At 39.7% G+C, this 17,116-nt stretch overlaps 1 protein-coding gene and 1 long non-coding RNA gene across 3 annotated transcripts in view; one reads left to right on the top strand and one right to left on the bottom strand.

The window, feature by feature from the left end:
- The window catches only part of DENND2C (DENN domain containing 2C), a 48,974-nt gene extending 35,311 nt beyond the window's left edge, over positions 1–13,663 (top strand). The window contains exons 16-19 of one of the 2 annotated variants that reach the window (XM_040423925.1): positions 568–673; positions 1,967–2,203; positions 3,956–4,042; positions 12,710–13,663. In XM_040423925.1, coding sequence (XP_040279859.1) covers positions 568–673; positions 1,967–2,203; positions 3,956–4,042; positions 12,710–12,741 — 462 coding nt within the window. In that variant the 3' untranslated portion in view covers positions 12,742–13,663. Of the gene's footprint in view, positions 1–567; positions 674–1,963; positions 2,204–3,955; positions 4,043–12,709 lie in introns of both variants that reach the window. The other variant, XM_040423924.1, reaches the window with a different exon arrangement.
- LOC120994994 lies at positions 11,849–15,784 on the bottom strand. The gene is made up of 2 exons (XR_005777512.1): positions 15,187–15,784; positions 11,849–12,300 (listed from the first exon to the last, which is right to left on the bottom strand). It is a non-coding gene; the product is annotated as an uncharacterized LOC120994994 (long non-coding RNA).
- Positions 15,785–17,116: the final 1,332 nt, after the last annotated feature.

The raw sequence follows: 17,116 nt of genomic DNA, 5'->3' as shown, positions 1-17,116 counted from the left end.
CCTTTAGCACAGTCCACAATGCACATTTTTCTTGCCTGGCTTCATCCTACCCATTTGATGATTATCATTTGGACACCTGGTTTGAGGTTGCCACCTTATCAACATATATTTCCGTATACATACAAATGATTGTCTTGGGAAAAAAAGCCTACTACAGTAGGTTTTTCAGATGGTGGCATTTATTTATAAGGATGTGTAATAAAATAAATCATTAAAGATAGTATGTGTATCGGAGGTGGTCACAGACGGCAGTGAGCACCTGTTCAAGAACAGTATATAGCTGATCGTGGAGTAGCTTCCATCCCAACAATCCGCCAGTGATTGTGAGCTATAATAATTTGCTAGTTCAGTCCCTTACCAGCAATCTAATAGCGCTGTTTTTAGGGTGGCACTGAGCTGCTTACCTCCTGGGCCCCTGTGCAGCTGCAGAGGTTACACATATGGTTTGTCTGCCTCTGGTGTTTATATACCATTTATACGTCCTATACTGATCCAAAATGCTCAATATTGCACACGTACTGTTTTGCAATACATAAGACTTACACAGTTCGTCTTTATTTTTCACAGGCATCAGATGAAGATGACATTTTACCTCACAAGCTCCAGGCTGCTCTGGTCCAGATCTTGGAGCAGAGAAATGACATCATGTATCATGAACAACATTTCACAGAAGGTGAGCAAGAAGTATGAGATGCCAAATAGATTGATATTGTTGTTAAAGTGGTTTTCTGAGATGACCAAAAAAGTTTATTAACAGCAAGGAGTGCTATAAAATTGTAAAAACCAAAAAAAGTCTCTGATACGTTGCCTAGACTTTTGGCGCTGCTGGCCCTAGAAAGTGACGTGGGTCAAAGTCACCATATAATTCACTGTATTTCTTGTATAGGACCGCGCTGCAGATTTTCTGGGATCCCTCTTTATACCATAAGGCTCCTTCTTGTTAACCCGGACATGGAAAAAAGATAGATTCCACAGAAGCTTCTCCCCTAATCCACACAACCTGTAGAATACCAAGGGGTCGCAAGGTAGTGAAGCACTTCCTCGTCCGTTTCAAGTAAAATTCATTTATTGTACTCACAAGCATCCACTTGCAAAAGGCATATCACAAAGATAAAATCACCACGCTGCCCGACCCGGGTTTCGCAGTTATGCTCCCTGACGAAGCATAATTGCTCCCTGATGAAGCATAATTGTGAAACCCGGGTCGGGCAGCGTGGTGATTTTATCTTTGTTATATGCCTTTTGCAAGTGGATGCTTGTGAGTAAAATAAATGAATTTTATTTGAAACGGACGAGAAAGTGCTTCACTATCTTGCGACCCCTTGGCATTCTATAGGTTGTGTGGATTAGGGGAGAAGCTTCTGTGGAATCTACCTTTTTTCCATGTCTGGGTTAACAAGAAGGAGCCTTATGGTGTAAAGAGGGATCCCAGAAATTCTGCAGCCTGGTCCTGTACAAGAAATAGAGTGCTATAAAATGACTAAAAACTTGCCTATCTGACCCCCTTCCCCCCCCCCCCCCCCCCACACACACCAATCCAAAATTGTTCCTTCACAGATCCCCATCTTTCTTCTTTGTTTCTGGGCTGCAGGTTTTTGCAGCTTATTTGTAGTTTTAAAACTAAGCTTCACTTTGGAGGCAGACCATTCACTATATATTAGAAAAATCTGATTCTAGACCTCCCCAAATATACATTTATTGCCATATAATCAATTTCAGTAATAGAACCATATTTTTCTATGGAGCCAACAGCTGCTGTAAATATCTGACGTAGCAATACCCCCGTAAACACAATTTTTGTTATGCAAATATGCAAAACTTTAGTATTTATTTAGATTAACCATGAAGTACCGTATTTTTATTAATGCTGTTGTAAAATCTGCCGAACATGCATGTGATATGTATTAATTTGTCTACTTCTACTACTGTTGTCATATTTAATACATTATTCTTTTCTTTTCAGAAGATGTTAGTCTGAATTCTTTAGTATCAGAAGCCTTTGTATGGTTCTTCGTGGAGATCGTTGGGCATTACTCTTTGCACATGTATGTAAATGAGAAGGGCGAGCGACTTTTCCAAAGAGAACTGTTCCGCAAGTCCCACACTTCCAGGAGTGTACGCCAGTTCCTTGACCTCTTCATGGAGACTCAGATGTTTGCAGGTTTTACCCAGGACAGAGAACTAAGGAAAAGTGTTGTGAAAGGTAAGGAAATGCCTAGCAGGATTAGACAACTCAATACGATGATTAGTCTTCCACTGCTCTAGTAGCATTACAGATGGGTGATCTCTTTGTAGATACTACCAGTAATTTCTCTTTTTAACCTTAGTGTTACCAGCAATGGAAACACTAGGCTAGAAGCTGGTGGTTAAATTAATTTCCAAGTGGAAAATAAAGGGTCCACGCGGCCGAGCCGCAAAAGAAAGGGCACGTCCTATCTTTGCCCGTAACATGTGGATCACGCACCCATTGAAGTCAATGGGTCCGCACAGCGATGTGGGGTGCACACAGCCAGTGTCCGTGTTTTTCAGATCTGCGATTTGCTGTCCTTAAAACAGAAACAGGCGTGTGAATACAGCCTTAGACTGTGCCAAAGGTAGACTGCTAGCAAAAAAAGTTTTGGCTCGTCAAATGATATGATAAAATTATTTTTTTTTTGGTGTGTTATTATGCAAAAGTAGTAAAGCAAAAAAATAATTTATGCATATATTACATCATTGTAATTGTACAAACCCATAGAATAAAACTAACATTTGTTATGCTGCATGATAAATTCTAAATCAATGTAAGGGTGCCACTGAAAAATACTCATCTTGCAAACAAACAAACCTTCATATGGCTATGTCAATGGAAAAAAGAATTAAGGCTTTAAGAACGCAATGACATAAAAATGAAAAAATATAAATAAAATCCTATGGAGCCTAATGTTAAAATGAGCTTAGTACTTAAGGGATAAAATGATACTCTTCAGAACAATTATCTGTGAATAACTAATGACATGAATTATATATACTTGCTTTATGCATTTACATTGACTTTTGGTAGATGTGATGTCTTCTATGTCATAATCCACCAAACATTGAAAAGGATTCTTTAAATATAAAGGTGCACTCATTTCCATGCCATTGTCATTATAAATGATGACAACTATTATAATGGATATATTACACAGGTTCTATAGCTCCTTATTGACTTTTAAAAAAAAAAAATTAAATACCTCAAATACATGTTTTTCCTTCCCTTGTTCTCAGTATCACTACATCCTGGCAGTTTGTTTACATGCAGAACTTCCTGCTTTCATTAGCTTCCTGCTGGGTTTTCCAGCTGAACCCACAATGCTTTGTGCTATAATGTTTCACAGGGCTTGCTCAGCCTGCCACACCATTCCCTTTCCAGTAGTCACGTTCCCTATACCTTCCCTCTTCATGTTAGTAAGGCGGAGTAAGCCTACTACAAAGCAATGCAAGTTGGGTTTGGTTAGTAAATCCAGCAGGAAAGTGTTGAGAACAGGACGTTCTGCATGTAAACCTCCTTTTGATGCAGAGAACAGGGAAGTAAAGTGCTGACATGAAAAACAGGTATATTGGGCAAAAATATGCAGTATTTGGGATACTCTGGGAAGGCTTTAAAAAATTAATCATAAGACCAGAGAATCAATTTCATTCAAAGAAAAGTTTTAAATATAACTTTATATCAATTGATTTGAACAAGATCCAACAGAAAGACTATACTCAAAAGTCCCACTGAAAGCAATAGGGACATCAATTGAAACTTTTCTCTATGTTTTTCTGTAAAAAAGATAAAACATCGACATGTAGAAAATGTGAATATAAAAGAACACCTACAAATGCAAAATGTGCAAGTACATGTATTAATGATGAGACTGTTTCTCTCCAGTACTGTGCAGCCACCAGGACAGAAATATTTATATCAAAATGTTCTCTTTTTCTTCTTCAGGACTTTTTGAGGTTCGGGCCTGTGAATATCTGAAGACTCTCCCTGAAACAGAACCCAGCGGAGTTAACAAGTTTTTGAAAGGCCTAAGTATGTCTGATTCCATCCTATGCATTATTCCTCCTTGTAATTCCTTGGTGTTGATATTAGAAAGGACTAGTCAGCTTCAAACACAACTGTCACATTAATGTATTCAGAATTGTTGGTACCATACCTTATTGGTAATTGATAAAATGTACTTGTACAGCTTGCAGCTGAGCCTTGGAAACCAGGTATGGATTACCGCCAACTGACATACTTTCTCTGTACTTGCTGAGGTTTCAAGCTGCAAGAACAAGTGAAGTATGGCATTTAGCAGTATACTGTGTATGGTTACCACAGTTTGGCCGCCATGTGTATTGGCACCCAAAAGGTTATTCTAGCCAAAATAAAGAGACCTACTGAGGTAATCTTGGTATACAAACATTCCTTTCATAGCACTATGGCTAATATAGATGATTGCAATAGATCTGATTATGAATTGTTCAATGCATTAGATACAGGGTCTTACATCATAAGCACCTATTCTCCATGCTGTTCATACAGCTCCTTTAGTTGGTTATTACACTCCTTAATCTTTAGGTAAAGTGATGCAAGATCTGCAAATGCAATGTATTAATCCAAACCAGGTTTATTTTAAAGTTTTCATGGTTTCAAAAGAAACAATGGGCATTATTGCCTGTTGATCCGGATCAGTCTCCATCTGTCCCTGGTTGAATTGCATGCTTAACATTAGTTTATAGTTCCAGCTTCACCAATTTTTCAGTTTATTTTTAAATTTCTCAGTTTTGCAGTTTTGTACTAAGTATGTTGTGACCCAAAACTTTCTATGAAGTAGGTTTAGAGCCGTGGATGGATCTTATTTATTCTAGTTCTGGCTTATGTAGAATTTAATATACCCTACAGGGCATATAAATAGACAATACAAATTGTTAGTGGTATTAGGTTGTTAATGAACGTTTCACACTTGAAGCCTATTCGCACTAGAATATAATTAAAGGTTATAGACAACAAATGGTGGCAATTTTTAGCATTACATTTTTCCCATTTTGGGCTAAATATATATATATATTTTTTTTTCAATTGGTCTTTATTAAAAATGTTCAACAATTTTTCATCTGCAGCTTTGTGCTTCAGTGCATCTACAGACTATTCCTCTCTGCCTCACACTGAATCTGTCAGGTAACTACTCTGAATGGTCGATCTGTGGCCCTCATATTTGAGCTCCTGATAGCTCATAAACACTCATTTAGGCCAAAGTTTATATCAAACTGATTCAGAAATGGGGGCTACAGATCAAGCCATCAGATCAGCTCCTTGACGGATTCAGTGTGAGATCAATAGTCTGTAGATGCACTAAAACTGAACGCTGTAGAGGAAAGACTGTTGAAAATGTTTAATAAAGATCAATAAAAAAACACGAAATGAAAAAAAAAAAAAAAATGCCCCTAAAAGGTGTCCATGGCCTTTAACCACCTCCGGACTGCCTAACGCAGGATCGCGTTCCGGAGGTGGCAGCGCTGCGCACAGTCACGCATATATGCGTCATCTCGCGAGACGCGAGACTTCCTGTGAACGCGCGCACACAGGAACGGAAGGTAAGAGAGTTGATCTCCAGCCTGCCAGCGGCGATCGTTCGCTGGCAGGCTGGAGATGTGTTTTTTTTAACCCCTAACAGGTATATTAGACGCTGTTTTGATAACAGCGTCTAATATACCTGCTACCTGGTCCTCTGGTGGTCCCCTTTGTTTGGATCGACCACCAGAGGACACAGGTAGCACAGTAAAGTACCACCAAGCACCACTACACTACACTACACCCCCCCCCCCCCCCGTCACTTATTAACCCCTTATTAGCCCCTGATCACCCCTGATCACCCCATATAGACTCCCTGATTACCCCCTGTCATTGATCAACCCCCTGTAAAGCTCCATTTAGACGTCCGCATGATTTTTACGGATCCACTGATAGATGGATCGGATCCGCAAAACGCATCCGGACGTCTGAATGAAGCCTTACAGGGGCATGATCAATGACTGTGGTGATCACCCCATATAGACTCCCTGATCACCCCCCTGTCATTGATTACCCCCCTGTCATTGATTACCCCCCTGTAAAGCTCCATTCAGACGTCCGCATGATTTTTACGGATCCACTGATAGATGGATCGGATCCGCAAAACGCATCCGGACGTCTGAATGAAGCCTTACAGGGGCATGATCAATGACTGTGGTGATCACCCCATATAGACTCCCTGATCACCCCCCTGTAAAGCTGCATTCAGATGTCCGAATGATTTTTACGGATGCACTGATAGATGGATGGGATCAGCAAAACGCATCCGGACGTCTAAATGAAGCCTTACAGGGGCATGATCAATGACTGTGGTGATCACCCCATATAGACTCCCTGATCACCCCCCTGTCATTGATAACCCCCCTGTAAAGCTCCATTCAGATGTCCGCATGATTTTTACGGATGCACTGATAGATGGATCGGATCCGCAAAACGCATCTGGACGTCTGAATGAAGCCTTACAGGGGCATGATCAATGACTGTGGTGATCACCCCCCTGTCATTGATTACCCCCCTGTAAAGCTCCATTCAGATGTCCGCATGATTTTTACGGATGCACTGATAGATGGATCGGATCCGCAAAACGCATACGGACGTCTGAATGAAGCCTTACAGGGGCGTGATCAATGACTGTGGTTATCACCCCATATAGACTCCCTGATCACCCCCCTGTCATTGATTACACCCCTGTCATTGATCACCCCCCTGTAAAGCTCCATTCAGATGTCCGCATGATTTTTACGGATGCACTGATAGATGGATCGGATCCGCAAAACGCATCCGGACGTCTGAATGAAGCCTTACAGGGGCGTGATCAATGACTGTGGTGATCACCCCATATAGACTCCCTGATCACCCCCCTGTCATTATTTACCCCCCTGTCATTGATTACCCCCCTGTAAAGCTCCATTCAGACGTCCGCATGATTTTTACGGATCCACTGATAGATGGATCGGATCCGCAAAACGCATCCGGACGTCTGAATGGAGCCTTACAGGGGAGTGATCAATGACGGAGGTGATCACCCCATATAGACTCCCTGATCACCCCCCTGTCATTGATCACCCCCATGTCATTGATCACCCCCCTGTAAAGCTCCATTCAGATGTCCGCATGATTTTTACGGATGCACTGATAGATGGATCGGATCCGCAAAACGCATCCGGACGTCTGAATGAAGCCTTACAGGGGCGTGATCAATGACTGTGGTGATCACCCCATATAGACTCCCTGATCACCCCCCTGTCATTGATCACTCCCCTGTCATTGATCAACCCCCTGTCATTGATCACCCCCCCTGTCATTGATCACCCTCTGTAAGGCTCCATTCAGACATTTTTTTGGCCCAAGTTAGCGGAATTATTTTTTTTTTTTCTTACAAAGTCTCATATTCCACTAACTTGTGTCAAAAAAAAAAATCTCGCATGAACTCACCATACCCCTCACGGAATCCAAATGCGTAAAAATTTTTAGACATTTATATTCCAGACTTCTTCTCACGCTTTAGGGCCCCTAGAATGCCAGGGCAGTATAAATACCCCACATGTGACCCCATTTCGGAAAGAAGACACCCCCAGGTATTCCGTGAGGGGCATATTGAGTCCATGAAAGATTGAAATTTTTGTCCCAAGTTAGCGGAACGGGAGACTTTGTGAGAAAAAAATTAAAAATATCAATTTCCGCTAACTTGTGCCAAAAAAAAAAAATTTCTATGAACTCGCCATGCCCCTCATTGAATACCTTGGGGTGTCTTCTTTCCAAAATGGGGTCACATGTGGGGTATTTATACTGCCCTGGCATTCTAGGGGCCCCAAAGCGTGAGAAGAAGTCTGGTATCCAAATGTCTAAAAATGCCCTCCTAAAAGGAATTTGGGCACCTTTGCGCATCTAGGCTGCAAAAAAGTGTCACACATCTGGTATCGCCGTACTCAGGAGAAGTTGGGGAATGTGTTTTGGGGTGTCATTTTACATATACCCATGCTGGGTGAGAGAAATATCTTGGTCAAATGCCAACTTTGTATAAAAAAATGGGAAAAGTTGTCTTTTGCCAAGATATTTCTCTCACCCAGCAAGGGTATATGTAAAATGACACCCCAAAACATATTCCCCACCTTCTCCTGAATACGGCGATACCACATGTGTGACACTTTTTTGCAGCCTAGGTGGGCAAAGGGGCCCATATTCCAAAGAGCACCTTTAGGATTTCACAGGTCATTTACCTACTTACCACACATTAGGGCCCCTGGAAAATGCCAGGGCAGTATAACTACCCCACAAGTGACCCCATTTTGGAAAGAAGACACCCCAAGGTATTCCGTGAGGGGGATGGCGAGTTCCTAGAATTTTTTTTTTTTTGTCACAAGTTAGTGGAAAATGCTGATTTTTTTTTTTTTTTTTTTCATACAAAGTCTCATATTCCACTAACTTGTGACAAAAAATAAAAACTTCCATGAACTTACTATGCCCATCAGCGAATACCTTGGGGTCTCTTCTTTCCAAAATGGGGTCACTTGTGGGGTAGTTATACTGCCCTGGCATTCTAGGGGCCCAAATGTGTGGTAAGGAGTTTTAAATCAAATTCTGTAAAAAATGACCTGTGAAATCCGAAAGGTGCTCTTTGGAATATGGGCCCCTTTGCCCACCTAGGCTGCAAAAAAGTGTCACACATCTGGTATCTCCGTACTCAGGAGAAGTTGGGGAATGTGTTTTGGGGTGTCATTTTACATATACCCATGCTGGGTGAGAGAAATATCTTGGCAAAAGACAACTTTTCCCATTTTTTTATACAAAGTTGGCATTTGACCAAGATATTTATCTCACCCAGCATGGGTATATGTAAAAAGACACCCCAAAACACATTCCTCAACTTCTCCTGAATACAGAGATACCAGATGTGTGACACTTTTTTGCAGCCTAGGTGGGCAAAGGGGCCCATATTCCAAAGAGCACCTTTCGGATTTCACAGGTCATTTTTTACAGAATTTGATTTCAAACTCCTTACCACACATTTGGGCCCCTAGAATGCCAGGGCAGTATAACTACCCCACAAGTGACCCCATTTTGGAAAGAAGAGACCCCAAGGTATTTCGTGATGGGCATAGTGAGTTCATAGAAGTTTATATTTTTTGTCACAAGTTAGTGGAATATGAGACTTTGTAAGAAAAGAAAAAAAAAAAAAAATCATCATTTTCCGCTAACTTGTGACAAAAAATAAAAAGTTCTATGAACTCACTATGCCCATCAGCGAATACCTTAGGGTGTGTACTTTCCGAAATGGGGTCATTTGTGGGGTGTTTGTACTGTCTGGCCATTGTAGAACCTCAGGAAACATGACAGGTGCTCAGAAAGTCAGAGCTGCTTCAAAAAGCGGAAATTCACATTTTTGTACCATAGTTTGTAAACGCTATAACTTTTACCCAAACCATTTTTTTTTTTACCCAAACATTTTTTTTTTATCAAAGACATGTAGAACAATAAATTTAGAGCTAAATTTCTATATGGATCTCGTTTTTTTTTGCAAAATTTTACAACTGAAAGTGAAAAATGTCATTTTTTTGCAAAAAAATCGTTAAATTTCGATTAATAACAAAAAAAGTAAAAATGGCAGCAGCAATGAAATACCACCAAATGAAAGCTCTATTAGTGAGAAGAAAAGGAGGTAAAATTCATTTGGGTGGTAAGTTGCATGACCGAGCAATAAACGGTGAAAGTAGTGTAGGTCAGAAGTGTAAAAAGTGGCCTGGTCTTTCAGGGTGTTTAAGCACTGGGGGCTGAGGTGGTTAAAGGCTATGTACACCTTCGGAGGCTATTTTTTTATGACTGCATTACTCATTTTGGGCTATTAGAGCATGCAGCTGTGTACAGAAGAAAAGAACACATCTTTTTTTTTTATAAAGACAAATTAAAAAAATTATTTTTAGCTCAAAAGGAGTGAAATGAACTTTTTTCAGGTGGTCTTTACTAAAAATATTGAGCCGTTGTGTGACAAAGGGTTAACTGTTTTTCTAGCTGTGTGACTGGTACTTTCACTTTGTGCCAGTCATGGACTAAACCTTATTTCTAAATTACTAAGAGGTCATAAACACTTACTTAAGCCACATTCTTATCAGTAAGATAAGAACTGAGCTATAATGAGTGTTTATAATGTCAGATGGCAGAGATAAGTAGCCCCTTAGCTTCCTGCCTGATGGAGCAGAGAGAAAATACAGAACCTACTAGTAGATAAACTCAAAGCTATGCAAGGAAAATAGCTCATCATTTTTAATAAAGACCAATTTAAAGGCAATGTACACCTTCGGAGGGAATTTTTTTATGATTGCATTTTACTCATTTTTGGCTAAAAATCCTTTTTTCAATTGGCCTTTATGAAAAATAGTGAGCTGTTCTGTCATAAAGGGTTAACTGTTTTTCTAGCTGTGTGACTGGTACTTTCACTTTCACTTTGTGCTGGTCATCTAATAAACCTGATCTCTAAACTACTGAGAGGTCATAAAAACATATTTAAGCCACATTCTTATCGGTAGGATAATAACTGAGCTATAATGAGTGTTTAAAATGTCAGAAAGCAGAGATAAGGAGTCCGTCTGCTCCTGGTCTGACAGAAAAGACAGAAAATCAATAGGGTGCTACTAGAGCATGCAGCTCTGTACAGAAGAAAAGAACACCATCTTTTTTTTATAAAGAAAAATTTAAAAAAATATTTTTAGCTCAAAAGGAATTAAATGAAATAATAAAAAAAATGCCCCCAAAGGTGTATATAGCCTTTAAAAAAAGATTTTTAGCTCAAAATGAGTACAAAGCAAAAATAAAACAAATTGCCCCCAAAGGTGTACATAGCCTTTAAGCAGCTTGTTATTGAAGAAGGTATCCGGGAAGTCTATAAGAATGCCCTCCTCCTCTCACACATTTGCTGCATATTATTCAAATACAAAATTTTTTGTGATATTATGTCAACGATTTTAGGCTACTTTCACACTCGCGTTTTGACTTTCCGTTTGTGAGATCTGTCATGGGCTCTAACAAGCGGTCCAAAACAGATTCGTTTTGCCCTAATGCATTCTGAATGGAAAAGGATCCGCTCAGAATGCATCAGTTTGCCTCAACTCTGGAGGCAGACACCAAAATACTGCCTGCAGCGTTTTGCTGTCCGCTTGACGAAACTGAGCCAAATGAATCCGTTCTGGCACACAATGTAAGTCAATGGGGACGGATCAGTTTTCTCTGACACAATCTGGCACAATAGAAAATGGATCAGTCTCCCATTGACTTTGAATGGAGTTCATGATGGATCCGTCTTGGCTATGTTACAGATAATACAAATGGATCAGTTTATGACGGATGCATGCGGTTGTATTATTGTAACTGATCCGTTTTTGCAGCTCCATAATGGATCCGCCCAAAACGCAAGAGTGAAATTAGCCTTAGCCAAATGCTGTCAGCTGTCTGTTTTTGCAGCTGAACAACACGCTTCTATGTGATCCATTAAATATGATTCATCTTTGGCCAGACAAGAAAATATTTTTCTAATGTAGTACTGTGTTCAGCGGAACCTTACACTTCAGCATTTTGTCTGTTCCAGCTCAGTCTGAAAAACATGGGTGCATCTCTTCTTTATGTTGGATTTGGCAGCCTTCGCCTCTAAATGCCTATGATATTATCCTGCATATTAGAACATATCAGCAATGTTCTATCAAGCTGGTTGATTCTTGAAGCTCATAAAATTGTGGTTGATTTCAGGGAAAAACAAATATTTTCCCAAGTCAAGAATTTTTTATTACCATGGTGACTCCTGAATTCCTAATTCTATGTCCTTCGATGGTTCTGGATTCTCAGCACTGCCTTGGACTTCGCAAATCTAAAATCTGTCTGGTTACCAGTTATTTGCCCTTTTTTAACTGCGTAGACAGCAGACAGCATAGAGAAGATACATGTATTATAGCAGCTGGTACAATTCTGGAGTATCAGTTGCCACAATAAATCAAGAACACTAATCTGAGCTTATGGCCAGGGGTGGTTTAGAACAGGCATGCTCAACCTGCGGCCCTCCAGCTGTTGTAAAACTATAACTCCCACAATGCCCTGCTGTAGGCTGATAGCTGTAGGCTGTTCAGGCATGCTGGGAGTTGTAGTTTTGCAACAGCTGGAGTGCCGCAGGTTAAGCATGGCTGGTTTAGAAGATGTAGCCTGGGGTAATAAGGGACAAGGTTAGGAAGATCTCCATATCTGAGAAATACCTCTGAGTGTGCTTCCATGATTAAGGAAAAACAAATATTTTTTTTTACCATGGTGACTCCTGAATTCCTAATTCTATGTCCCTCAATGGTTCTGGATTCTCAGCGCTGCCTTGGACTTCACAAATCTAAAATCTGTCTGGTTACAAGTTGTTTGCACTCGGTGTTATAAATAGTGGTACTTTGTAAGATTCTGAGGGTGTCAACAGCAGCTTGGAGACACTTTTCAGGTGATTTTTTTTTTCTCTGAGGAAAATTGATAATACAGAGACATTACAGATCTACTCACCCAACTTCTATAGCCTCCAGTCTATAGAGGGAACTGAAAAAGTGTAAAAATAGAGTAAATATCATTACTGTGTTAGATCTAGTTAACATGATATTCCTATAACATGTCAATTTTGTTTTGCAGGTAATAAAATGAAGTTTCTTCAAAAGAAATAAAGGAACTGAAAATACTGCTTGTCTGAGTTACGGAGTTGTCACTGTTGGACTTTCCTAGAGGAATGCCAATAGCTTCCATGAGAGTTCCCAAGCGAAGAATCAATAGTGTCTTCATTTTAGTCATTTGGCCGATATTGGAATGAGTAAACTGTTGACGATAAAGAAATAAATGACCCATATCCTCCTGAATTATCCAACCACCAGAAAAAGCTGGATTGCTTGAAGATATATTTTGTAGAAGCCAGGAAAGGAAAACATAGAATTTGCTGGATGTTCCCTGGCTGCTTATACAAGCATTTATGTGACTAGTTTATTCTTGGAGTGTGCTACATTTGGGTTGACCAAACGTTCCACCCTGAACTAAAACCTGAAGAAACAGGAATTTATTTTTGGTCAAAACTCAAATCCAGGCAGCTGGATTTGCAAATCGGAAGCTGGACAAAGGGGAAAAAGCCAGTGAAATGTTATGAAAGCACTTCCTATAATTTATATGTAAATAATGGATGAAACAAAACGATAATGATCTACATAAATCATTCTGCACTTATGTATATAATAATGCTGTATTACACTGGATTTCCACAATATTGTGGCAGATATATAAACTCTTAAAACTGGTGTCACGTATCACTGTGAAATGTACCATAATGGACTTTACTCTGTAAATAATATTACTGTATGACACGTGGGACAGTGCTGTTCTTAATACAAGTTGCACACGTTGGCAATGCAAAGGTTACATCTGCATTTGGATGTGTTTGTAGAATATATGATTAAAATATAGAAATGCACTTTATTTAGCATATTAGAAACTGTAATATTATTTGAAGGGGCTTTCCAGGACTAAAACGGCAATGGTATATTGTTAAAATAGTCCATCAATGTTTGATCGTGGGTGTTTTAGCCCCAGGACCCCTGCTGTTCAGCAGAAAAAAGGGGGGTTGCCGCAACCACAACTCCTTCATTATTAATATACTGTAGGCTCAGCGGCTTGTCCATACATCTTGTAAAAACACTTTAAAGTGAAGTTTAGGCAAGGGCCATTGGCCCTTGAGGCTGCACCATTTGCCCCCACTTTATCTCAAGTCAATGACCCCACCAAAGACATCTCTCAGTGTATTAAACTGTAAATGTGGCGTCTCTTTAAGTGCCTTTAAGTGTTAGTTGTACATTTACGTTAATCTGAGATATTGCTTTCCTTAATTCTACTTACATTTATATCACTGTAGAGTTTATATGAGTTCATGAAACAAAGTCAATAATGAATATTATTTAGATAAAATACAAAAAATTTACTTTGGCGACTTACCATTTTACATTTGCTTGTTGACCCTTGGTCTTTTATAAATGCAACCCTTACATATGGACTTTGGATGAATCACACATCATTGACAATCACCATCACCATGGCTTTACAGTGCCCATTTTTTGTAGGGCTTTTACTTTAGGATTTACAGTTTTCAATTTAGAATTATTCTAGGTAGAAAATTTCTTGCCCAGGAATTTGTCAAACATATGGATTCTGTTGATGTTAACCATTCCACCTAAAGAAAAACAGCTTTTTATTGAATAAGGTATCCGGGAAGTCTCACACATCTGCTGCATATTATTCAAATACTAAATTTTTTGGGATATTATGTCAACGATTTTAGCCAAATGCTGTCAGCTGTCTGTTTTTGCAGCTGAACAACACGCTTTTGTGTGATACAATTAAATATGATTAATCTTTGGCCAGGCAAAAAAATATTTTTCTAATGTAGTATTGTGTCCAGCTGAACCTTACACTTCAGCGTTTTGTCTGTTCCAGCTCAGTCTGATAAACATGGGTGCATCCCTTCTTTATGTTGGATTTCGCAGCCTTCGCCTCTAAATGCCTATGATATTATCCTGCATATTAGAACATATCAGCAATGTTCTATCAAGCTGGTTGATTCTTGAAGCTCATAAAATTGTGGTTGCTTTCAGGGAAAAACAAACATTTTCCCAAGTCAAGAATTTTTTTTATTACCATGGTGACTCCTGAATTCCTAATTCTATGTCCCCCAATGGTTCTGGCTTGGACTTCACAAATCTAAAATCTGTCTGGTTACCAGTTGTTTGCCCTTCTTAACTGTGTAGACAGCAGACAGCATAGAGAAGATACATGTATTATAGCAGCTGGTACAATTCTGAAGTATCAGTTGCCACAATAAATCAAGAACACTAAACTGAGCTTATGGCCAGGGGTGGCTTAGAACAGGCATGCTCAACCTGCGGCCCTCCAGCTGTTGTAAAACTATAACTATAATGCCCTGCTGTAGGCTGATAGCTGTAGGCTGTTCAGGCATGCTGGGAGTTGTAGTTTTGCAACAGCTAGAGGGCCGCAGGTTGAGCATGCCTGGTTTAGAAGATGTAGACTGGGGTAATAAGGTCAAGGTTAGGAAGATCTCCATATCTGAGAAATACCTCTGAGTGTGCTTCCATGATTAAGGCTCCTAACTGGTAACCGCCACCCCAATATATTTATAAAATGCTGCAATCTTTAGACAGACTTAGAGTAAACATTCAAGGTCATATACCTTTTATGTTATTACAAATGATAAAACGGATTATGTAACTGAGATAAAATAATGCTATATGCGGGAAAGATATTACTATACATAACAAATTACACTGTATCATACCTTAACATATCGAAAGGTAATGATCAGATTATATTCCATCAAGGATTTCTTTATAAGTTTATGTCTAGTTTTTACAGCTGTATTGCTACCGGTTCACTGTACTAGCCTAATATCTATTAGCCAGATGCTATTTAACCCTTTCAGTGTCTGGAAACATAGTGCATATGCTTGAAGACATTTATCCATTAATTCAATTGTGAATGGCACAACTTGATACAGTAATAGTTGGTTTCACATATGTGGAAAACATGGCTCATATTGAGCTTATGTGTATATGTCATATTATTGTTATTACATGCAGATTTTTCTAGGTAATATGTAATACTTTATTTTACCTGTATAATTCACTCTAATGCTTTTATACTGGTGCAGAAAATATGAATAAAGTGTTACATGAAACTCTTTGATTCTGTGTTAACTCAATGTGGCCTTGTGCATTTAAAAACGTCCTGTCATCACTCTGTGTTGTTCCTTGCTTTGTTCCTCTTGCTATAAGTTCATGAATGAATTACCCACTGCATGTTACCAGTTGAGGGAGTGTTCACACTCCACACTCACCACTTTCACACTGTCCACCCTGTACTAACCTTGTCAGAATGAGTAGAAACACATCCCTTTTACAAGGGAAATTCTAACACCCAGTTGACAATTTATTTGCAGTGCCTGAGATTGGGGTGGACCCAACGCAATGCTGGGTCCTCCGGACACCGTCAACGTGTCCCCACGTGTTGCTGTTCTCTGGAGGGGATGGTAAGGTGTGGTGCACCCCAATGGGAAATAAGTCCAGAGAGTCTGGGTCTGCAATTAACCAGTGTGCTTCTTTACTGGAGGAACTCAAGTGCAAAACAATACGGGGAAGGCATAGATCTGGCTTCTCCAGTCTCCTCCCAGGCATAAGAAGGGTTCATTGCTGAAGAAAGGCCTAAGCTAGCTGTATCTCTCTCTTAGAAGGCTGGTACCCTGGCCAAAAGCTGGAGGCCCACAGTCTGTGGCTCAGTAGTCCAGCTAGCTCCTCGGTCACAGGGCTGGTGAACCATGGCCTGTGGCTCAGCATTTCCATCTCAGCGTCTTCTTCTGGTCACTCATGCAGAGTGTTAAGAGTCTCTTCTTCTTAGGACTGATCCCTAACTGCAGAACGCTAGGGGTTCTGACTGCTTTCCTTATATACAGTTTTTAGCTGAACTAGAACCTTCTAGTGGGAGGGGTGGAGTGGAGAAACCCAGCACAAACAAATACAAAGTTACAATTTTCTGTCTGCCATAGACTTGCATTAGCACTTCAATAATAGCTAATGGGAATGACCAAGCAGTTTTTCAGACAAAACCAAGTCTTCAGACATAATAACATAAAGGTCAGTCTGGTTTTGGTGGTAAAAAAAAAAAAGGCTGTATTTTTCCCTCCAAAACATGCTCTTCTTTAAACCTTATGGTAACTGTGGAAAATAGTGTCTCATTATTAGCTAGAAAGTCCGAAAAGTCTCCCAGTATTTATTAACCCTTTCCATGGTGCTGTGCAAATGAATAGGATATATATCTTAACAAACATATAAAATGCAGTTACACAGTATTAAACAGTACAAGTCAGTGCAAGTTAACCCTTTAAAATTAAAGTAAGGATTGATGACTTTGCATAAGAGAAACAGGGGTAAATGTCAACAAATGTCCAGACTTCAAAGTATTCCTGCTCTAGGGCACTACATATTCAGAAGTGGA

Source organism: Bufo bufo, chromosome 3 (genome assembly GCF_905171765.1).
Source record: "Bufo bufo chromosome 3, aBufBuf1.1, whole genome shotgun sequence".
Lineage (NCBI taxonomy): Eukaryota > Metazoa > Chordata > Amphibia > Anura > Bufonidae > Bufo > Bufo bufo.
The sequence above is the reverse complement of the archived record's forward strand: the minus strand, read 5'-3'. Positions and strand labels throughout refer to the sequence as shown.